At 45.7% G+C, this 23710-nt stretch overlaps 1 protein-coding gene and 1 non-coding gene across 3 annotated transcripts; both read right to left on the reverse strand.

The window, feature by feature from the left end:
* Positions 1-553: 553 nt before the first annotated feature.
* PPP1R8 (protein phosphatase 1 regulatory subunit 8) lies at positions 554-23474 on the reverse strand. 2 transcript variants are annotated; one of them, XM_051772278.1, is made up of 7 exons: positions 23359-23474; positions 13515-13575; positions 8070-8223; positions 7230-7450; positions 5349-5493; positions 4132-4196; positions 554-3063 (listed from the first exon to the last, which is right to left on the reverse strand). In XM_051772278.1, the coding sequence occupies exons 1-7, from the start codon at positions 23412-23414 to the stop codon at positions 2710-2712; spliced, it is 1056 nt and encodes a 351-aa protein (XP_051628238.1). In that variant the 5' UTR covers positions 23415-23474; the 3' UTR covers positions 554-2709. The 2 variants fall into 2 exon arrangements, with proteins under 2 accessions (XP_051628238.1, XP_051628239.1); XM_051772279.1 differs by lacking the exon at positions 8070-8223 and having other exon boundaries at positions 23359-23374.
* LOC127463184 (small Cajal body-specific RNA 1) lies at positions 11530-11694 on the reverse strand. The gene has a single exon (XR_007900689.1). It is a non-coding gene; the product is annotated as a small Cajal body-specific RNA 1 (non-coding RNA).
* Positions 23475-23710: the final 236 nt, after the last annotated feature.

Raw genomic sequence — 23710 nt, forward strand, 5'->3', positions numbered from 1 at the left:
ATGAACTGTGAGCCTGCTGCCAAAACCACAGTGCAAATGTACCCTCCCCAGCTGCTGCTTCATTGGGAAAAAAATTATGTAGAGCATAAGTATTGCTGATTTCATCAAAGCTGGGGAGTCCCTCTCAACCCTGTGCAGGTCCCATGGCTCTCTGTAAGCAGGCCCCAGGTTGGTGTTTCTCACTGCAGTGTCCCCGGGGACTGAGCCTGCCCAAGGCCATGCTGTGTCAGAGCAGCAGCCTGGGCAATGAGAGCAGCAGAGCTGGGCTCTGAAGTACAACTTACAGAGAGAATTAGGCCAGAATCAGGAAAAACTCCACTTGGAAAACAAAGGTAACCACTGTTCAAAATCCACTGTTAGGTGTCACTCATGTGCCAAAGTGCAGCACGAGGCAGCAGAGAGGGTCACGAGCAGCTTTAGGAGCTGCAGCCTGAGGCAGGACAAGGCCTGCAGGGAGAAGTGCACTTTGCCATGGCAGGATCCTCCCATGAGCCACAGCATAAGGGGCAGCCTCAGCTGCACCAGTGCAGACTGGAACGAACACACTCCAAACTGGCAAAATCCGCATTTAATTTACAACATAGTAAAGGTTACAGTTAAAAAGCTCAACAGAAGTGTGAAAAGGCCTATTACATATTACACAAGTGTACAAACGTCTGTACAAAGCCCCTTGATGTTCCTGTCCCCTCCTGGCCAGCCGTGGCCCCTAAGCTCTGAAATAACGAGAGCTGGTTCAGAGCCAGGGAGGAGAAGAGCTTTAAAAAACAATGAGCAGTGAAGCTTCCCTTGTCAAGAAAAATCTTGCAAAGAGCCACTTGCAAAGAAACCAAAACTACCCCCCAACAGACAAAAAAACCCCAAAATAAAACAGAAAAAGAAGAAAACTTGTTCAACTTTTGTTTGCCCTGACTATTCTTATCCTAAAGAGTTGCCTTCAGAAAGCAACTGAGTGGGAAACGAAAATCCTACAGGCCAGACTAAAGGGAGAAAGATTTGGAGAGTCATTGTGGGAGTGCTGGGAAGCAGAACAAATGCCCGAGGGCTGAATCATCAATGGCAACTAAACAGAACAGCACAGCTGGATCATAGAGCAGGTGCTGAACCACCCATGGAATAGTGTGAGCTGGACAGATGGTGCAAGGAGGGAACAGAGCAGTCTCTGAATCCATCGCTCTCGTGAGCGGGGCAGCTTTACCTCAGGGACATGATAGAAGCAATCACGGAGCAGAACTCACTTGGATTTTGGAGCATCTGCCCAAAAGGGTCTGGTGCATCCAGCACTCCCTGCACTGGAACACAGCCCTGCTCCAGCACTATCCAGCACCCCCTGCACTGGAACACAGTACTGATCCAGCACCCCAGCACTACTTCACCAGGCAGCCACAGTCCTGCACACAGTGAGCAGGGTCTCATTTTGCTGCACATTTTCTGGATCCCCCAAACAACAAAGGAATGTGACTTGTAGCTGAACTGCACTAGAGAGTTTACAAAAACCCCAGAGCAAACCGAAGAATAAGAGAGCTCTGGCCTTACCTTGTGTAAAGTACAGCCACAGTGTCTGGACATGTGAATCATTTTCAAACCTAAGCCCACAGATCTGAAGGGCTGGAGCAAAAACCCATCAAGCTTCTCATTTTATTCAATGGGAAAAGGTGATGAAGGAATCAAAAAATGTGCTATTATGGAACCAGCTTGTGCACTGCTTTATTATCTCTACTGAGAATTCCTATTCTGGATCTCAGTAGCACTTGATCCTCACCTGCTGTTCCCAGCAGCCAAAATATTTGCAGATTGGGGGTTTAGGTGTGGAAGGGAACCAGTCCTCTGGCTCTGCTGACAACTGCTCAGCTTTGTGTCCTGTTGCATCTCATATATGCTAAGCTTAAAAGTTCCATTTGCAAATAAAAATGACACTAAGTTACAAGGGCCACCAAATGTAAAAGAAACTGTTCTCTGTGTTAACCTCACCCTGAGTTATCCCAGGGGAGTCACCAGGGCTGTTGGCACCACAGCACAGTGCAGACAGCGCCTGTCTCCCCATCAGACACTCTGACCTGTGCACCCAGTACCCATCCCACAGCCCCCACCCTGCAGTACTGGAACAAAGCTAAGGAACCCACCTACTGCTTGTCCATCTTAACTTACGACTCATGGGATGCTCTAGTGTTTTACATGGAAATTAAAACAAGCTGTAGGCAAACTAAAAATAATAATAATGAAAAGAGAATGCCCCACATTGGTGGGTTTTGAAAATATAAAAAATAAAAGCTGACCTATATTCTGCAAGTTTTACAACTCCTATCAATGGGACTCTGCAAGGCTTGGCCCCAGAAACATTTGCTGTGAGCATGTCCAGCAGGAACAGTGTCACCCACAGCGAGCCTGTCACCAAAACACACGGATCTGCAGGGCCATGCCATAAGTGAGAATGGAACTGTGACTGCCTCTTTGACTGGCGGACCCAAACTCAGTGTAAAGACCTCTGGGACAGTGGTGGCTAAGAGAAGGCTGCAGGGATTTTGGTTCAAAAGGAGCTGGGAGCTGTATTTTTTTTTTTAAACAGACATATAAAAATGTTTGAAGACAGATCTTTAAAGGATATTTCACTTCTCCAATCTCAGTATTACATCTGTTAGAACACTGAAAGTTTAAAAAGACGCACATGAAGAGTTTGTGGAGTTGGTGACTCCCACCCTCCCTCAGCCCAGCTCAGATCAGCAGGGACGGGGTCGGCTTCTTGCCCGGCCAGGCCTCCTTGGCGTATTTCTTCTTCTTGGGTTCATTCACAGCTTCGGGGTTGAAGACGGCCGGGTTTGGAGCTGGGTTCATGTTCACTGTGGAGGGCACAACTGGAGTCAAGTCCACGTCGGGGGCAAGGTTGGGGTAGGGCATGGGCAGCCCCCCGATGAGCGCGGTGCCGTGCACGCCGTGCGACTGCGGCCCCGCCTCGCTGTGGGTGGGGGGCAGCCCCCCGTACAAGCCCCCGGTGTAGGGGAAGTTCTGCATGCGCCGGGACGTGGAGTCCTCCGGGGGCAGCGAGCCCGCGTTCTCCAGACGCTTCTTCTGCAGGCACAAGTATTGAAAGAGTTATTGTAAAGGCATGAAACCATCAAGCTCTTCAAACTCGACACCAAGGCTATTTCCCCCCAAAAAGGCATCTAAATCTGCCACATACAAAGTTCCTACAGACAATGTCCCAGTCTGTGTCCCTCAAGTTTTCTTCTGGGTTTCCCTGACAACCACAATAATAAACTCTTAAAGATGCACAATGCAGGAAGGGTGACAGAAGCTGAAGCTCAGGTGTAACTCAGATGAAGCCTGAGCACCTTTTCACCTGCTCTATACTCCTGCCAGTCTTGAGCTGAATGAAGACTGAGTAGGTCTTTAGCCAGCAGACTCATAGAATGTCCTGGGTTGGAAGGGACCCACAAGGATCATCCAGTCCAACTCCTGGCCCAGCACAGGACACCCCAACAATCCCACCATGTGCCTGAGAGTGTTATAACACAAACCTGCCCTCCCCCACAGAAAGAAACTGCAACTTCGAGATCATTTGGGTAATTCTGCTCCTGATCACTGGAATCTTCTCCAGCAGTCGGGCTTATGGAAAAGTATCCTTCTCCATGTGATGTTATTTAGTCTATACCAGCAACAAGTGGAATTGCTGTTACATAGTGGCTTAGCTGCTCTGAAGCTTTGCAGATCTTCCCTCCTCCTCACATATTCCAATTAAATAGAGCACTGTCAACACACACTCATCTTGGAGCAAGATGTTCTAGTACACAACCTTATGAAACCTTTAGCACTCAGTATTTAAACAAACAATCTCTCTTTTTTACCCTCTATTTTCCACACTTCCCACAATTTTAACCGATGTCTGGAAATAATGCACCGAATTTCTGTAAACTGTTTGTTTTTGGGAGGAAAAAAAAATCACCACTGATTCCATGTGTCATTGAAGAAAAGAGGGTTTGAAGAAACCTGGGTTTGAAGGGAAATGGTCGAATTTGCAAAAAAAGACAATTGTGAAACACAGACATCACTTTGGAACGGTCTGTTTCTAAGGTGCACTTCATACAGTGAGTTCATCAATGTAAGGTGCTAATGAGGAACATGGGAGTCACTCCGTACCTTCACAGGGACCACTGCTGTCTGTACCATGTTCCGGAACCGCCCCACAGATGGGTCCACGTCCTCTGCAAAGCAAGAACAGCGATGCCTTCAGTGAGGACACGGGCAAAGCAGAACCCACGGGGAAAACTGGAACACAGACCTTCTCCTCCCAAAGCCAGCACTTCAGCACTTCCCAGCGAGCACAAGTGTGACCAAATAAAGAATGGGGCTCAAGGGACACCCAGTGGCTTTGTCTCCAGTTGGCTCACCAGGCATCTTGGTAAGGAATGCTTTCCCTCAAATGAAGAATGGGAAGGGGAGCAGCCGGATGGGCAGTTTGGGATCACACAGGTTGGAGTTTGGGCTGAAAGCTGCTGCTGACAAGGCACTGCACATGCTAAAGGCACAGCAGCCAGTCCCCAAAGTCCTTGGGGGGCCTTGAAGGAGGAGTCAGAAGCAGTCAATATAAGTTCCTGAAAGTCTGGAAAAACTATTTTTTTTTTTTTTTGCAATGTGAATGACTGGCATTTGCATTAGGATGTTCTGAGCACTGAACTGCATCACCTTATAAACCAAAATGGTCACTCTGGGTGCTCTACTGTGCCAGTGGAACCACCTCCACACCATATTTCAAAATGCCGGCTCATTAATTAGCTACTCTTATTAACAGGAATACTATCCATATAAAGTATCATTGATAGGAATGCCATTAATACAGAACAGTTAAAGGAGAAAAAAAGACTCATTTGGAATTGGATGTGTTCAGATGCATCAGTTTGAATGAGGATTGAGGACAACCTGGTTCAGATGTACAGACAAGTAGCAAAGACCCTCTGAGCTGGAGACAGATACCCCGGAGGCAACAGGTAAGTAAAGCATTAGGGGACAAAGAAAAACAAACAAGTTCCATTCCCATTTAGATTCTAAAGAAGGCAAAAAATGTAAACCTTCCTCCTTTTGGACCCATGACATCTTTCCTATATCTGACAAAATATTGAGCAATGAAGCTGAGTGTGATGTCCCCATCCTGCACAGACCACACAATTACTTTACAGGTACAACAGAAGAAACAAGAGAGAGGTCAAAGACTTCAGTGAGAAATGTGGCAGCTTCTCTGAAACAGCTGATCCCAAATGTTGACTGCCTTATCCATATGCAGCCATGAGGAATCCCTATGAGAATATAAGAAGGAGGTCCTGAAGAGCATCAACTAAATATTAAAGCAAAGTCCTTACCTGGATTGATGATCTCATCGTCATCACTGAACGTCACTCTGGAGTTCTTCCGTTTCCTCTTTGGCCTCTGGATGTCCAAGTTCCCTTCCTCAATGGTCAGCGTGGAGATCCTCTTGTTGTGGGCTGTATTAAACTCTGTCAGGTTCTAATGGCAAATTTGGAAACGAAAGAGTTTAAGCAACTAGTGTATGAAATCTGATTTAATCATGTGACTGTGCACATCAAAAGACCACAGGACACTGGTTAGTTTCAACTTCAGACCCCAAGGAAGAAGCAGAGCTTCAGGGCTGCAACGAGCTGCCCCGAGAGGCTGCGGGGTCTCTGCAGAGAGATTCAGAACTGAGCACCATCCTGGGCAGTCGCTCCAGCTGGCCCTGCTTGAGCTGATTGATGATTCTAAGAGTTCCCTTCCAACATCCACAATCCTGTGAATGCCACAGACACTGCTTTCTCCCACAGGTATCTGACAATGGGAAAAAGGTGGGAAACCACCCGACCTGAAGCATGTGTGCCCTGGCAAGCCTTAGTGAGATGACCACTGGGATATTAAGAATATTATGTCCCTGATTCTGGGAAGCAACATGATCACAGGTTTATCATGGCAGACGAGATGCTTTAGGTGTATCTGTCAGCAGAAACACCTCAGACTATCTTCACAGTCAAGAAATTAAGAAACTGAACCTAAAGAAGTATTACCCAGGGAAGTAGTTCAGGCACCATCCCTGGAGGTATTTAAAACACATGTAGATGTGGCACTTAAGGACATGGTTTAGGGGTGGGCCTGTGTGAGGGACTGAAATGGTAATGTCTAATGGCTCAAACAACTGGCCATTTGCAAAAGCAGCAGGTGCTTTGCTGATGATGTGCAAGGGAACAGCTCAGGGGCAGAGGGGGTGAACATCCACCACCATAGGGGACAAGCTGGGCTTTGAGACAGTTAAGGGAACAGGCTGAAAAGCAGCACATCCTGTGAGGTGGGATAGTGCTTTTTATCATGGCAATGTCCTTCCTTACACAACCGGCTCAGGGGTGAAAACTCCCCTCCCTCTCTGGGGGAGATACTAGGACATTCACACCTGGGCCTGAAGATTTTAATCCCTTCTGATGAGGCATTACTGGTTCAAATATGCTGATGTGAGAGGCAGCTGTCATGTCTTGCAAGGTGTCATAAACCATCAAAGCCCCCCGAAGTGCCCCTCGGGCACTTTTCTGGGGCCTTCCACCAGAGGATTGTACATGATCCACAGTGTTGCAACAGATCCACAGGCTTGCAACAGACAGTGTAAAACAAATCCCCCCCTAGGGGAGTTACCTGGGCATTCCCATGTAAACCTAAGCCTACATTAATCCATTGGATTTTGTGTTTCAAGGGCTTCCCCCACCCCCGACAGATCAAGTCTGTGACCATCACTTCAGCCAATGGACATCAAAATTGCAACAATCAAGTTTCATCACTGGATCCATAGGTGGTGAGATCTTTCTGCTCTTATCCTTTCTATCTTTTCCTTATATATTTTCTTAAGTGTTATTTTTATGCTTTTATTTAGCTATATTACTATAGATAATAATAACCCAAACAGCTCCAGACCTCCTTTCCATGGCAAACAAACTGTTCTAAAATAAACCCTACATATATATGTATTTATAAACACCAGTCATTCGGTGTCATTTCACTCTAACCTGCCCCAAGGGATCTATTAACAAGAACCCTTGCCTACAGGGGTGAGTTGTAGCAGCTTGGCAGTGTCAGATTTATGGTTGGACTTGATGATCTTAAAGGTCTTTTCCAACCCTAAATGATTCCACGACTTAAGGCAAACAAGCAGGGAATGCTGTCCTAGCTGGCAATGCCACTGAGGCACAGTGTGCCATCGTACTCACATCCAGTTCTGTCTCCTCCTCTGGCAGGCCCAGCAGCCCCTTGAGCTCCTCATCCTCACCACCCATCTTCTCATCCCCCTTCACCGCCGACGGCAGCGTCTGCGGCTTCTCGCGCAGGGTGTACGCGCGGGTGGAGGCTCCGAATGACACCGTGGAGTCGATGGGGATCTGCTGGGGTTTGTGGGCTTCCAGGCGGATGTGACCCAGGAACGTGCCATGTGCTGAGGGCGTCAAAATGCAAAATAGTCTGTTAGTCACCAGACTGGGCTCACGGTATTCCAGCTCCAGTTTGAGAATCTCAGAAACTGTAATAACTGTTCTGAGGTACAAGGCACTGAGGGACTGCTGAGAGTATCGGCTATGTACATTGTACCCATCATCTCACACACTGAGATAACACACACCAGAAGTCCTCAAAAAGTCATGGAAATCAATTACAAACACCCTTTACTTTCTGTATTCCTGCAGGTCCCAATGTACTATGTCTATGTCTATGTCTAGACAGTGGAAAAAACCACATGACAAGTTTCAGACCTTGGGAAACCACCCAAGAGAAGGATTTGCTAAAATTGTGAAGGCCAAGTCGCTTTCCTCCTCTCCTTTTGCCTCTTAAAGAATCTAGAAATGTTTTAAATAAGAACTGAGGCAGATGTAAGCTGACTGGAGCAGACACTCCTTTGCTCTAACCCTTACCCATCTTTCCCTAGGACGCAAATTCCGATTATATCCATCAGTCCACACAGTGCAAACAACAGTGGGAAAGGAAAAAGTGTCTCAGATTCAGAATGTTTAAGCACTGAAATATTGCACTTCTGTCTGGTTAAATGCCACACTACTTACTGCTGTTCAGATCTATGAGGAAAACCCTCTTGAGATGTTTGTGATAGACCAAGGCAGCATGGACCCGAGAGCAAGACTGGTGGTCAATGGTAAAATCGCACAGATCAGGATTTCTCCCAAAGAGATAGTATTTCTTCTCATCAATGATGAGTTTCTGAGTAGAATGTCAAACAGAGAAGCATATTAGACTCCTAGAATCTTTTGGATCTTCCTGAAAAAATTCAAGAACATGAATAAACAGAGCAAATTCAAAATGAAGCATCAACAGCTCATCAATATTTCAGTTTAGTCTGGTACTGGTAAATACAGAAACTCAAATCTGCTCTTTGTAAAATCAGAACAGATGAATGTGTGAGAGTCCCAGTTATTTCCTTCTTTACCAGCCAACACAAAACAGCCTCTTCAAATCATGAGACTGCCTCACACAAGAGATTCTCTCTCACATCTGCACCCAAAGATTTTAACACGTTCCTCGATTGCTGACCTTGGGCCCTGTCCAAGGCAGGAACCCACGCTCAGTGATCTCTGGTCTGATACACAACATCAAAATTATACTTCTGTACAGAACTGGACCTGCAGGAGTTTCCAGACCTCTGGTATAAAGATGCAAAACTATACTGAATATGTGCTGTGATAGGAATCCATATTAGTCTATTCAAGTAAACCATTACTTTTAGGCATTTCTTCTTTATTCATCCTAGTTCTAATCTTTTCTTCAAACAAGATCTTAGAAACCTTAATATAAGTTCCATAAACCATCTCTATAAAGTGAGGGACGTGCTGACAAAGTCCTGCAGTATTTCCATTACCAGACCATGTTGCTGAGGGAACTTCTTGCACCTGAATGCTACAGTACCTGAGCAGGGCAGGTGGAGAACCTTCTCCCTGGCTCTCAAGAACTTCATCTAATCTATATTTTCCTGCTCCAGCTGGACAAAGTAAAGGCTGGCAGTGCGTTACACATCTGTTAACAGGCTTCTCCTGCTTTTTGAAACATTTAACAAAGCCCACACGTTTCAACAGCATCATCAAAGGAATGCTGAGGATACATTTTCCATCAGAAAACCTCATGAACCAGGCTGAGATGAACTAGCATTCTGCCTGCTTGAGCACATGGATTTCTCCCCCTCCCTCCGTTCCCAGCGCCTCTATCCTCTCCTCAGTCTCACTGCCACACATCTGAGACAAGTTTTCAGGCTGCAAAGCCTTTTTTTCCTGTGTTAATCTTTCCCTGTTTGAGTGGACTGGTTCAGTGTGCCTTTGGTCAGATGGGTGTCCCAGCTGCTCCAGGGAAGCTGTGGGTTACAGCAGTAGGGTGGCTGATGCTGAGGATCCCCCTCTCTGGCAGCACCATTCCAGTCAGCAGGTGTTTCCTCCTCAGTTCTGCCAGGTACAAACCACATGCTCAGCTACAAAAGCCAGTGTATCTGAGTAGATCCAGGTGGCTGCTCTGGGGCTTTTCTGAGCTGTCAGACTGACACAATGACCATCCCGAGAGTTCCTCATTCTGTGGCACCACCAAGTCATAGAGAAAATAAGGAGACAGCTTGAATTAAGACACAGTATTTATACTCCTCCACCTTATTTGCAAGGACAAAAATCCCATCAGGGACCTCAGCTTCTACTACAGGTCACCTTGCAAAGTCACATCTATTTACCTGCCCACCGACTATGAACTTCAAGGCTTTAGCACTGCTACAGTCACGTCACTTCCCCACTGTTTTTTTCCCAATTTTCCCCCAAGGTTGCTCTGTTTTCCAGGTTGGATTTTCCAGTGTTCTGCTGAACATCTATCAGCCCCAACACTGCAAGTTCTCACCATCTGGTATTCAGTAATAAGCATTTAATTTATTTCTGTATGTTTATTCGCTCTTTTAGGTCACTAGAAATTAATTGAACAACCTGACTCCACACTTGTATACATCAGGATGATTTACAATTAATTGGTCCCTTAGTTAAAGGTCTTATTCTTCAGCAGCTCAAGGTACATGAGCACCAGTTCATGACAGCGAATGCTTTATAAAATCTACCAACTCACATATTTTGTCCTGCTTTCGTAAAATAAGAGTATTTAGGTGATCAAAGTGTGTGTATCTATCAGTTCTTGACATCTATTAAACCTAATAACTTCTCAACTTCTGGCCAATTTCAACCAGCACTACAAGATATTAAATTTCAAGCAGTTACATGAAAACAAACAGCTAGAAAGCATAACAACTTCATCAACCTCCTCAGTGACACACAAACTGGCAGAAAATTCACAAAAGTACCAATACTTAGGCTTACACCGCAAAAAAGTTTTCTTTGTGAGTCCACATGTCATTTGGTAAACCAGCAATCACAGCTTAATTGGCAATTCACCTGCAACTACATGGTCTCATGACAAATGAGGTGCAAATGCAAAATGTAAGTGATTTTCCTCCAGCTGGGACATGTAAAACATGCAGGCGTCTCCCCTGAATCCATCTATGTTTGGTGCAGAGCAACACACCTCAAAGCCTCAGTGTAATAATCTGAATAAGATTAAAAACAAGAGAAATCACTATATCGAGTCTTCTGGGTTCTGCCCTGACCTGGGCACTTTATCATCACTTTCTGTCTCTTTACAAACGTTGGTGTTCACAAGACCCCTCAGAGTTAACCAGAAAGTATAAGCCACTGATGAAGAGCTTAAATCAGTACATGGTCTCCTCCATCTTTTCTGGTTGAATTTTATTTGACTTTTTTTATCCCACCTATAAACAGATCCATCCACCTCCTCCCTGTACACTCTCCACACCAGTGTGCCCTTTCGAGGCTTTTCCCTGCAAGTCTTAACCATTGTTCCATGAGTCTTACTGATATTTTCTCTTGGGATCAGAGTTGTTTCATCCAGTTATTGATCCGAGAACACCATAACTGTTTGTTACAACACATCTTTTGAGGAAGCCTGGTTAGGTTCTTTGAGGATTCAGCTTCCCAGCATTGGATTTATGTCCCATATTCCACAGTTCCTTACTCATTTAGATCAGTACCTGACTCTTCCCATGCTCAATACCTTTGCACTAAGGAATTCTATGATTCCATGTTGTAAGAAAGACGAGCACTAACTTTTCCTTTAATTGTGAATTTGAAAAAAAGTCCTGTGTTAACACAGCTCTGATAAGAACAAGTGGATGGATCTTCAGAAGCTGATTCATTCCTCCACAAACAGTGCTCAGCTCCACAAGCAGTTATCTCATGATTTCAAGTATCATAAAAATTGGCCAAACAATTTCTTATTTTTGCCCACAACTGACACCGAAAGCACCCTCTAAGTTTTCATTTGCACCTGTTACACATGAACACACAAACCTGTCCCTGACTGGACAGCACTTCGAGAGTTTTTCAAAGACACAAATTCATAAATTGGAAATGCAACAAATCACCATCAGAGAAAATAATTCTATTGACTTTACTTTAAGATAATGTTTCCAAAATGTTCTGTGCCTCTGAGCTATAACCCAGTGTTTTCCTTCACACACTGAGCTTAAACACTGCATGGCTTGTTTTGCTGTTGCACTTTGCAGACCCAGCAATCACAGGGTGACCCTCAGGCCTCGGCACGAGGCTGAGACACCGATGGCTCGGTTAGTACCAAGTGCTCAGTAACCCACGGGATTTAACAGCTCTCTTCCTTGGCTACTGCTGCCTGCCACGACAGACAAAACTGGAGAACTCTTTGCCAGCTGTACCAAACAGGGAAACATGTGGATCACATCCAAGTGCTGCTCAGTTGCTGCACAGTTCCCATGCACACACACAGGACCTTGTTTCAGGTAACCACCATAGACTAGAGGACTGAAGCCATCACCTACACACAGTGCAAGGCCCAAAGCAGCTGCACAAGCAAGTGTGTGGCATTGAGAAGGCTGAGCTCAGGAACAATCCTGCTGCAGCTCTCCAAGCTCGAACATGATTCTGAACACATAACAGAAGCAGGAGAGGCTGAAAACATGGCCCAGGGTTCCAAGACAATCGCAATGCAAAGGGTTTGAGAGCCACGGTGTTGGTGAAGGAGAGTCCTGGAGTCCTGGTATGAACCAGCTCAGCCACATCCTGCAGGACAAAGAAGCTGCTCTGAATGTGCAGTACGTGTGTGCCAGTATCTATCTCCTTTCCAATGAATGCTGAACGAAGATCTCTCAGGTCAAGACTGGCTTTGCCAATTTCTCGTCTTTAAATCCAGAGTAAGAGCACTCTCTCGAAACAGCAATGGACTATAAAGGAAAGCCTCATTTTACAGGTTTCTGGCCTGAGAAAACACAAGTTTATTTATGAGACACCTATTTGTGACATCTCTATCTGCTCTCCTATGCAAAGCATATACTGGTAACTCAACCAAATTCCAAACAGTAAATCTGTGCTGCTAGACACCAGAAGGAACACTTAATACTGTCTCATGCTTCTGTGGTAGCATACGCTAAATACCAGCAAAGATTTTAAGCTACCTAAATCTTGATCTAACACCGGTTTCTTAATTTTCCAATTTTTGTTCAGAAAAGTTGGCTCAGCTTTGCAAAGTTTTCCTGGCCAGAAAAATTTCTGTTTTAGCCAACTGCAAGTCAGGAGTCTCTCTGCAGCTAAAATACATTCACTGGTTTGGGTCCTCTCTGTCAACCCTGTTAGAGACTTTCCTTTATTCATTAAGTGTGACATAAGATAAAATATGAAATAGAGAATGAGGCGGTGCACAACAGACAAATTCCTCTGCTGTAATAAAATTAACCTGCTGTATCTGTGATGTTCACAGATCCTGAATGTGGGAGGAAAAATCCAGCTGTGTTTCATACTGTAGGACAGGGCAGCACTCCTACAAGATACAGGGTGCCTGGTTAACCTTACTATAAAATAAAAAATTAACTGACCAGACAGGTTTCTCAAAACAAGTGGTACAAAGGGAAGAGCTTTTACTTTTACTCTTCTGTATTTGAGATTTCTTGACCACGTTATTCAATTCCTGCTCTTGAAGTTCCTAGGACAATGTGCCTTCTGCTGCAGTCTGGCACCTCCTGTGCAAGTATCTTATAGGGAAGAAAATGTCAACGTTGGTCCAAAATGAAGTTTGGAAGAAATCAGGCTCCCTTACAAACATTTTATTTTTTGTCTCTCTTACTAGGGCAGGTTTGATGTTCAATAATTGTGTCACTGCTTGCTGAGCCCTGCAGTGCTGTATCCCTTCAATCAGTACAGTTAACTGGGAGATAAACTATGAAAGCCCTGCATGGCACGAGGCTGCCTTAAAGCACAGGCAAGGGAAAAGTCACTTCATTCTGAAGTTTCAGAGCAAAACAAACTGATTTGAAAATAATGAATACGAGAGAGAAAGGAAATACTTATAAGTAAGTGTGGAAAATGCTGGGAAATGTTCTACTGCTGGTGCCTATGTACATGACACACCAAATCCATCAAACCCAATTTCCATACCTCAATGAGTTTGTCTCCTTTGACTACATCCAGGTGTAAGCCAGGTGGTGGTTTTCCTGCCCTGGAAAATAAAGAAAGGCAAAATATAGTATCAAAACATTTAATAAAAAGTTTATTAGTGTTGGAGCTAAAACTCTATTTGAGCTCAGACCAAACCTACACAAATGTAAGCAGAAGTATTTTGGGGGAAATATGAAAATCGCATAATTTTCTTTTCCTCCCTGCAGATTCCTTCTGAAAACACATAAACCAAGATTTTTTTATGGGAAGAGTGAAGGTAACAGGATGTGAGGCATCTCAAGCTTTATCTCTCCAGGTGGAAACCAGTTGATTTACACAAGAGAGCAGCTCCTGAGAGAACTTGATATAAGGCAGGAAGAGACTAACAGGTAGAGAAGGGGGTAAGCTGGGACTGTTTGTTCAAGGGCTCTCTTTTCTCATGTCACCTTCAAAACAGCACATCTCTACCCTTGGCTTCTGAGGGGAACAGGAATTTCTACCACCCTTCCCCTCCACTACTGGTAATGGCAAAAACCCCCAAAAGGTCTCTGCACACCCCTGTAATATTATAAAGGTGTTGTCCAATTGCCAGAGTTCCTCCAGGCTCACCTATGATCGCACAGAACAGACTCCAGTACCAGAGGGGCCCCACCAGGGGACAGCAGCATAATCCTCTTCTACCCCAACAGCAGCTCAGCTCCCCCAGCCCTACAGCTCCTCCCTGCTCACCTCCTGAGGGTAGATTCACCTGTCAGCCAGCATTATTGCCACCTGGAAACACAGCACAGAGCCTGTGGGACTCAGCGGGGCACAGCAAGATGCCAGCACGTGGGAGAACCCACGGGGATCAGCAGAAGGGCATTTGCAGTGCTCAAACCCACAACACCCTCGGGGTACCAACACCCTGCCCTGCACCACACGGGATCTTTGGTGTTGGCAGCAAAGGCTCTTTTTTCACTCAGATCTCTCAAAGTCTGCATCTCTAGCACTTCCTCATGGATAACACTCTGCAGTTTGTCTCTGAGGCTGGACCAGCTTTCTGGGTAGGCAGCAGCAGTGACCCAGTTCTCAGCTGCACCACTGCCCTTCTGAGGAACTCCAAGATCACATTCCCATTCTGCTCCCTGCATGGAGCCAGCCCAGGAAACAGTGACAGTGGGCAGCCACGTCCTCAGGGTGGCTGGAGAAGAAAACAAGGTAACTGAAGGTAACTGGTAACTGAAGTTGTTTGAGGGGGTTAAATATTGATGTTCACATTTCTGGGATGTGCCTTAAAACGTGATGGTTTCTTCTGTGTCCCCAGGTCAGTTCTCCTCAGTAACTTAATACAATACAGTCTTCTGTTATTGCTACTTCATTTCTTTCCCAAGCAATATTGCTGCTCCCAATCCATTACATCAGCCTGCCCAGATCTCTCTGTCCCTTTCTGAATCTGTTAGTTGGGACTTGGACAAGTTTTCTTGCCAGGCCCTTCTCTACGACTGTGGATGTACCACCCTAATGAGCACATGGTTAATACTGATGGATGAATGAATGGCAGCAGCAAAAGCAGAGATTGCGAAGCTCCAGGACAATCTGCTGAAGTGGTGACTGCTTCTAGAAACAGGATTATGGTGGTGTGGGGGACAGACCAGTCAGGGAACTGCCTCCTCTTAAGCACTACTCAAGGATCTTACAGCCAGGCTACACCTGAGCACTGCTGTCTCCTCCTGTGCTCCCTGCAGATCTCAGCGCTCAGTTTGCACTGACAGACAGGTTCCTGTCACGGATTCGTGTCCACTTCTCACTGTTTCCTCTTTCTGCCCCTGAGCACTGGAAAACTTGTTTTTCCCCAGTCCTCTGAAATTGCCAAGTTCTGCAACGCAACTTTTGATAATTTTCACACGGCTGCCTTACTCTGATCAAACAACAGCTGCTTCCCCAACCTTTGTTTTTTCTTTCCACATAGTTAAACCTCTCAACAAAGTCATTCTACAGGTAAGTCTACTTCTTATTCAGCCTGGCCTCTGCTTTTCCTTTCAGTGATCTCTTCCTGGATACTCAATGGTCAGTCTGTCCCAACACACATTTTAGCAAGGCCCTCCCTGTACCTGACACGTCACAGGAGAGCTCCCAAGTGCTGCAGCACAACTATTGTTCTCTTCTGTAAGCTGATTCCTGTCTGACAGTCATCTTTTGCCATATATCAGCTCTGATTTTTCATTGCCACCTCTATTTTTACTTTCACCCTTGCTGTTATTTTTACTCTGCCTTTACCTTCAACTTATTTTGAACTCATAAAACAAGCCCAGCAGTAGCACAAGGCAGTGTCTTCAGCTATGAATTAAACTGCTGGAAAAATGTACCTATTCTCTGGCTTCTTTCGGACTGAGAATCCTTTGTAGGCAGTATTTCCCCTATCTACCCATTCCTGCAAAACACTGAACACAGGAAGGCTGTAAATACTGATTATGATACCTTGAAAACAAACAGAAGTAATTTCTGTTAGAAAACACCTTTGGAACAGATTAAATCAATGTCACAGTTCGGGCTGCCAAACTTAAATACTTTAAAAGCCTTTTAATGAAAAAAAGTAGAAAGATTTTCCAGTTTTAAATTCTAAACTAATTAGTTCCAGAGTCACCAAAGATCAGAAGTAATGGCTGGATTTGGGACTATCAGCCACCCCTCACATGCTCTGCCTTATCACACCTCTCACCTCATGGATCAAGGAGTAAAACACGAAAGGAAATCTCTCACGAAAATCTACTAGAAGAAAGTTTGTTAGAAAGCTGGCCCTGTGCTGTTACAGGAAAGTAGTTTTTTCCATCTTATTTCCAATATTAAAAGAAAAAAGTCCTCTTCCACTAACTAATGTGCTAAAATATCCACTAAACTAATTTTCCTACATTGTTCTGAAGGATGAAGAATTACTTGAGGTCAGCAGACTGTCCCCTCCACAGAAGACACAGGGACAGCCCTTAGCACTGCCCCAAGCCCAGTGCTCTCCCATCAGAACTCTGCTCCAGCACATTTAAAAATGGACAAGAAGCAGCTGTTCTGTACCCTCCAGACAGTGCATCACAGTCCCCAGTGCCTGCAAATCTCCGGCCTCCACAGAGCAGCATCCTGCAAGTGACCTGGAAGTAACACCTGGGAACCTACTGCTGGTCACTAGTTGAGTGAGTTTAATGGAGACACAGCATGCTCAGACCACCCCCTGAATCGCCAAAGCTTCCAGGGAGAAGTGAAGCCTTCCAGAAAATTCACAGAGCTGATTGGCACGGAGAACATGGCCATGGACACTATCATTAAAGGAATTCTCTGGATCAGGACATTCTACATCAGAGATTTTCTTCACTATGAGTCCAAGGAACTCAAAGAAGTGTCAGAAAGTTCTTAAGAACTGATAAAAAGAGTGACAAACTGCAAACCTCAAGTGGCTTCAGCCAGGCACTCTCAAGAGCTCCCTAAATCCTTTGTGCCTGATGGTCAAAGCACAAAAGAGGATGGGATACTTCAGGCTGATGCACAGTGTGACAGGAAACCCTCTGAGCTGTTGTTTCCAATGATTTTGGCTGGTTTTATGCTCTTCTCTACAGAAAGAAATCAGAATAAATAAAATCCTTCTCTCACTGAGATGTTGGTTGATCACAGAGTTGTTGTGGATCGTGTGCACTGGTAATGGAAACGAGTGCTGTGCCCTTCTCAGAGCACAACACACAGCACAGGAGCTGAGCCCAGGCCAGCACTGGAGCCTGCTCAGGAGACAACTTCCTCTGCTCTTAGAAACATTATTCTGGCTAAACTTCCAGTTGTAAGAAACAAAGTTTAAAAAGCTTGTGGTACAGACCTTTCCTGAATGTAGAAAAAAAATGCATTGTTTTATGGAATATTTCTGATGAGAAATGTGGCTGCTTTGACCAAACAAAGCATTCCACTTGGATTAAAGCATTTGCCCAACTTTACCTTGGCACTGTGCACCTTTTCTTGTTACAAATGGAGTTTCACACAGAACTAGATTTTATTGGCTCACTCTGGTTCCCTTCATTACTTACTCAGGAACAAAGTCTCCATGGAACACAGTCAAATTTGGAAATTGCATATAAAATTTAATTTCTGAGAGCAAGGCCATAAATATTCTATTAGAGAGAATTACAGGTTTTATGATATCAAAAAATTAATTTTAATGGCACTGATTAAATAGGAAAATGAGTATTAAGTAGTGAGCAACAATGCAACAATTATTTCATAAGATTATTCCTACATTTTCAGAGTGAGAACAGGTATACTGGCACTGTAATTTACCCGTAGAAATCAGAAGAAGACAGGACTGTAACCTTTATGCCTACCAGGAAGTCATTCCAAAGCTTTGTTATTCTGACAGCTTGATTTCCATACTAATTTTTTGATCAAATCCTTTAATTTCCATTCTTATGTTTCTTGTTTTTTCTCTTCAATTATATAAAAAAAAAATCCCTTTTTGAAGTACAGATAAGCTTTAATAAGTACAATTAACACAGACTACACATTTTCATGAGCACCTACAACAGCAATGACACTTCTCTACCTCACACACAGAATCCCAGACTGGTTTGGGTTGGAAGGGACCTCAAAGCTCAGCTTGTTCCACCCCCTGCCATGGACAGGGACACCTCCCACTAGCCCAGGTTACTCCAACCGGGCCTTGGACACTTCCAGGGATGGGGCAGCCACAGCTTCTCTGTGGCAACCTGTGCCAGGGCCTCACCACCTTCACAGGGAAGAATTTCTTCCCAATATCCCATCTATCCCTGACCTATGTCAGTGGAAAACCATTTCCCCCTTGTCTTGTCCCTCCATCCCTTGTCCCCAGTCCCTCTCCAGCTCTCCTGGAGCCCCTTTAGGCACTGGAAAGGGCTCTAAGGTCTCCCCAGAGCCTTCTCTTCTCCAGGTGAACATCCCCAGCTCTCCCAGCCTGACTCCAGAGCAGAGGGGCTCCAGCCCTCAGACTGTCACCACGGCCTTCCCTGGACTCTCTCCAGCAGCTTCGAGTCCCTATGTTGGGGGCCCTAGAGCTGGAGGCAGCACTGCAGGTGGGCTCTCATGAAAGCAGAGGGGCAGAATCCCCCTCTCCCCTGCTGCCCACACTGTGGGATCAGCCCAGCACAGGAAGGGTTTCTGGGCTGCCAGTGGACGTGGCCAGGGCATGTGAGCATCTCATCAACCAACACCCTCAAGTCCTTCTCCTCAGGGCTGCTCTGCATCCATTCTCCACCCAGCCTGTGTATGTGCTTGGGATTGCCCCAAATTATTACATATCAGGTACAGTATTAAATATTTTCACTAATTTTTGAACAGTTGTGTTACTGGTGACTGACGGTCACCCTGTGCTCAGCTGACATATTTGTGTATCTGTTCTCTTATTTCTGAATATAAACTTGTGTCCTTTTACTTCTGAATAGTTACTTTATGGCTTGAAGTAGTTGTTGTTCTTAGTCCCCATTTTCCATCATTCGCTTTTGCACTTTATCTTGTTTTTACAGTTCTGGTCTTCATATTATACCACAAGGACCGGATAATTCTCTGGCCTCTATGCTGACCACACTTATGTCACCAATGAGTGTTGTGGTCGCTTTTGTCAAGGTAATTAATAAAAAACCCCAACACTAATGGGGTCAGCCCACAGACTGTTCAACTGCTATTACCTCCTCAAAGTCAATTCCCTATAAATTCATGGTTCTTGTACGAATCCTCTATTGCTTCCTAAAATGATTGTTTCCTAAAATGATTGTTTCCTAAAATGATTGTTTCTTGTGTGTCCTGTAAGTAACAGTCTTGAAGAGAGCCAGCCCATCTGACTGTCAGGCTTTGGCAGACACAGCACCTCTGCTTTCCTGCCATGAATAATTAGTCCCTTCCCTACACAGTCAAGCAGGTGATGCTCAGATTTTCCTGCAGCAGCTGCATCCATGAATTTGCTGGCCTTATAGAAGACATCAACTGCTTACAACAATCAGTAATTAAATATTTACAAGGGATACCACTGAACAAAAACAAATTCCAGCACAGGTTTTTAAAAGATTAAAACAGCTACAAGCAAAGAAATCTTTCTTTTATACCAGAAGCAGAGAAATGTGTTTCTTTGCTTTCACCACCTCATGCTCCACAGGCCAGGCCACGTCTCTGTGCCGTATGTCTGGATGGTTCTAAGAGGAACTGAACAGATTATTGCTGCCCTTGATGGCAAACCCTCCAGAACTACAGAGCAATGGGAAATAGCAGGGACAGATGAGCAAAAAGAGAAAGAGAAGCCCAAGTTAAGGTCAAGCCTGCAAGGAACATATTGAGTAACAATGACAAACCATTTTGGAAAGGGAGGACAAGGCCATCAACACTCTGGGATGTGATGGTGGCTACAGTGGCCGAGTAACAGCACTGAAGTTTCTCAAATCAGCTGGCAGGATCTCCTCCCCAGGACAAAGATTCAATGCTGACATGCCAGCAGGGTTACAACACCCATATCCAGCTGAAACTCTGCAGCAACACTGAAGTAAGTCACCAAGAGAAATTCTGAGTTGCAGCTATTAAGGACATAGACAGGACAGCTTTAATTCTGTTGTGTTAGTTCAAAATTAGGTCAATTCGTTGGGTTTCTAAACATGGACTCAGAACCTTAATTTAGTCACACCCTAAAATGGTGGCCTCTGTGACTATTGTACACACCTTCATGCCCTACTTCAAGGACAGGGTGGAATTTTCAGAACTCTGGAGCTCATCTCCAGAAATCTGTGTAAAAGCATTGCCAGGAATAGTCAGTTCTTGGCTCGAGGAAACTGAAGAGAAACAATTGGTGCTTTTAAAACAAACTATTTCAAATGTGCCATTCCAGGACAAGCCTGACATCCTCACTACTGGTGTGTCAAGACAGAGTAAAGAAATTCAGAATTCCAAATGCAAATTACACCAGGACAAAAGGAGAGGCAGGCAGTATCCATTAAACACCTGGTGTACTTCAGACCTACACATCAGATAATTTGCACCTCACAAAAGTCACTTTTACCCTCTAAAACCATCCCAAAAGGTTTGCAAAACTCTTAATAAAACTAGGATATGTAATTGTTGTCTAAAGACATTTGTTAGTCTCATAGTATGGCTAAATTTTAATGCATAGGAAGTACTGGCAACATCTTTATTCCACCTGTAAATGCACAGCTCAAATCTGTAATATGTATGGAGCAGTTACAGTACAGGCATAAACAAGTTCTGGCATCAGCAAGTACTATTCAGATGGAACCACTGTTTTTCATCTGTCTTGAGCAAGTTTAACTGCTGGAAATACAAGGAAAGAAAGAACAAGTATTCTATGGGCTACAAAGAAGTAACATATAACAGCACAAAAACTAAATCAAAGCCACAACTTAAGCCTAGTAAAAGCTGTGAATTTTGGTGCGGAAGTCTTTTCTGGAAATGGGGTACTCAAACACTATCCATGTTAGGGAAGAGGTACAGTGATGGAGGCAAACCCCAAAAGCATGGGGAACAATTTAAAGGCAAAGAAAAAAATCTATTCCTTTCGATTATATTTAAGATATACTTGTCATATGATTGGTGTTCACAGCCCCCAGCCAACTTCCACTAGAGGCAGCAAAATAGACAGATAAAGCCTGTGATTTTCATTTTAATACAGGTTCATGAGACTGAAGAAAATTCACTACAGAAGAAGCTGCTACTGGCCATGAAGACTCTCTGCAGCTCCGTGCTCTTGGTCACCCAAAGCTCTTGGTACAAAGAACTGCAGTGCTGCCTGTGCAGGAGACTTTTTGGTGCTTGGGTGAGACCAGGTTTCCTGCAGGACACATTTGCACTAAGACTTTCCATTAAGTCAGAACTTTGAATGACCCCATTATTGGTCCAAGCCTGCTACTGCAGAACTCTGGAGAATCCCAGAGGCCCATCACTGATTCCACACCATACCTGTGTGTGCTCTGGTTTGCTCTGAAAGGAACAGACACTTTTAAACCATGAGCTGGAATCTTCAGTTCAGTAAATGTCAGTAGAAAGCATCCAAAGCTTTAACACGAAATATATTCTACTTGTTTTGCAGACTGTAAAGATAAATCAGAAACAAATCAATCCCTGATAGGAGAGCTCCTCGCTACTAGAGGGGCAAGCCACAAAGACCCAACACTTCCCATCTGGGTTCACAGAACACACACACTGACTGCAAGTTCTCCAGACCGGCTTACTGCTAGTTTACTTTTTTGTTTTTACACTCAGGAAACAACAGCTTACCCATTTCAAAAGAAGCATTAAGGGAAAATGTTAATTTTTTTCACACATATCTTTCACCAATATTAGCTGCCACGTCTACACGTGCCAGTTAGACAAGACCAAGTTGTACCAGGCACTCCTTTACTACACATGTACAAACACAGGGTCAGCTGGACCAAACTCGGTCCCTGAAACTATTACAATGTGCAGAAGCCTGAGGGAAAACAAAGAGCTTCCTTAGAATGTATAAGGAGAGAGTCCAACAAGAGCTTTGCTGCACCCAAGAAGGATTTTGGATTATTATTGTAAAAGGACATTCAGGCTGCAAAAACCAAATTACCAAAAATCTTAGAACTGTCAGAATAAAACAGGCACCCAAACATGCCCCCCTTGCTGCTCGGCTGTGCCCCCCTGGCTTGGATCATCTCCTGGATCCCATTTCTCACTCAACACAACACACTGTGCTCCAGAACCACACCAGGGCAGCGGGGAGCTCTGTCAGACCCTGCCCTGCTGCAGCTAAAGCCACAAAACAGGTACCTGAGGAGGCCCTCACAGGTACAGGTATTCCAAGCCTCCCCTTCAGATGGGATTTCTTTAGGAATTCTTCTGCAATACCATCCAAGCCACTGAGACCAAGCATTTCACAAGCTGTTCCATCTACAGCTTTCAAAGGCACAAGACATTCCAATTTACCAGGGAATATAATACATGTTGTAATCACTGTTGTATAAAAACACTAAGAAAAAAATAAAACAGATGATACTTCAAATTTCAAGTTGAATATCCAGAATAATTTTTTGCTTTATCTACTCTATTGTGTCATCACCTTATGGAACACCACCCTGCCTCATGTAGATGTTTGTTGTTGTGTATGTTCAGCACAAACAAGATCCTAAAATACATGAGGAATTCTTTTCCACGAGAGGGTTAAATGGCTTTACCACCTAAAGCAGGCACTTACAAACCAGGTCAAAATTAGAAAGTATGCTTGCTCTGTGTGCACGCACTGGGCACTGTCCCGGGGCACTGAGGTACCGCGGCTGTGGGCAGGGCGGGCTGGCACAGCTGCTCCCGCTCTCGGGTGCGATGGTGTGTCATTGTCCGGGCCATTTAAAACACAACCGCGCCCGCCCCGCTGCTCGGGCACCCGGAGACCGCGCAGCGAGATTGCTTCCGTGATGCACCGAAAACACCCGAAGTACACGAGCGACGGGCCCCTGATCCAGGCTCTGCTCCCGGCAGGAGCGCAGGCCGGGGGATTTCACGGGATCCCTCCCTTCCACTGCCCCCACCCGCCCAATTCACAGGCCCGGTGCTTCTCCAACACTTCATTCAGCCCTGACCTCTTAACTCAATATACTAAACGACCCGGGCTGGTTTCAAGCTGGCAGATTCCCCGCACTGGACACATCCCCGGAGCAGGATATTTAATTTGTACCACACCGCGTGTTCCGTCCGAGCCCCGGGAACAGCCCCGGCCCCGCGGGTAGGGCCCGCACCGCTGCCGACAGCGGCCCCCGCAGGGCCGCGCTCCTGCCCGGCCCCCGCCGGCCCCGCCCCGGCTCGGTGGCCCCGAGGGCGCGGCTCCCGCCCCGCCGGCCCCTCTCACCAGCTCGGGCACTCGAACAGGGCGCCTCCGCCCGCCGGGGCCGCGCCCGCCGCCATCTTGGCTCTGCCCCATTCAGCCGCCGCGGGGCACCATGGGAAGGGCGCGCTCCCGGCGGGCCCCGCGCGGCACGAGCCAGTGGGGCGGGGCCAGTGATGGGCGGGGCTTACGTGGACACGTGTCCCGTCCCCGCTACTGGCCCCGCCCTCGGCGCCCGTGCTCAGAGGAGCGGCCGCGACAGGGACAGGGACAGGGACAGGGACAGGGACAGGGCTGAGCCGGGACAGCGCCGGGGACAGGGACAGGGACAGGGACAGGGACAGGGACAGGGCTGAGCCGGGACAGCGCCGGGGAC

Source organism: Manacus candei, unplaced genomic scaffold, assembly GCF_025592945.1.
Source record: "Manacus candei isolate 608988 ecotype Guabito, Panama unplaced genomic scaffold, ASM2559294v1 h1tg000151l, whole genome shotgun sequence".
Lineage (NCBI taxonomy): Eukaryota > Metazoa > Chordata > Aves > Passeriformes > Pipridae > Manacus > Manacus candei.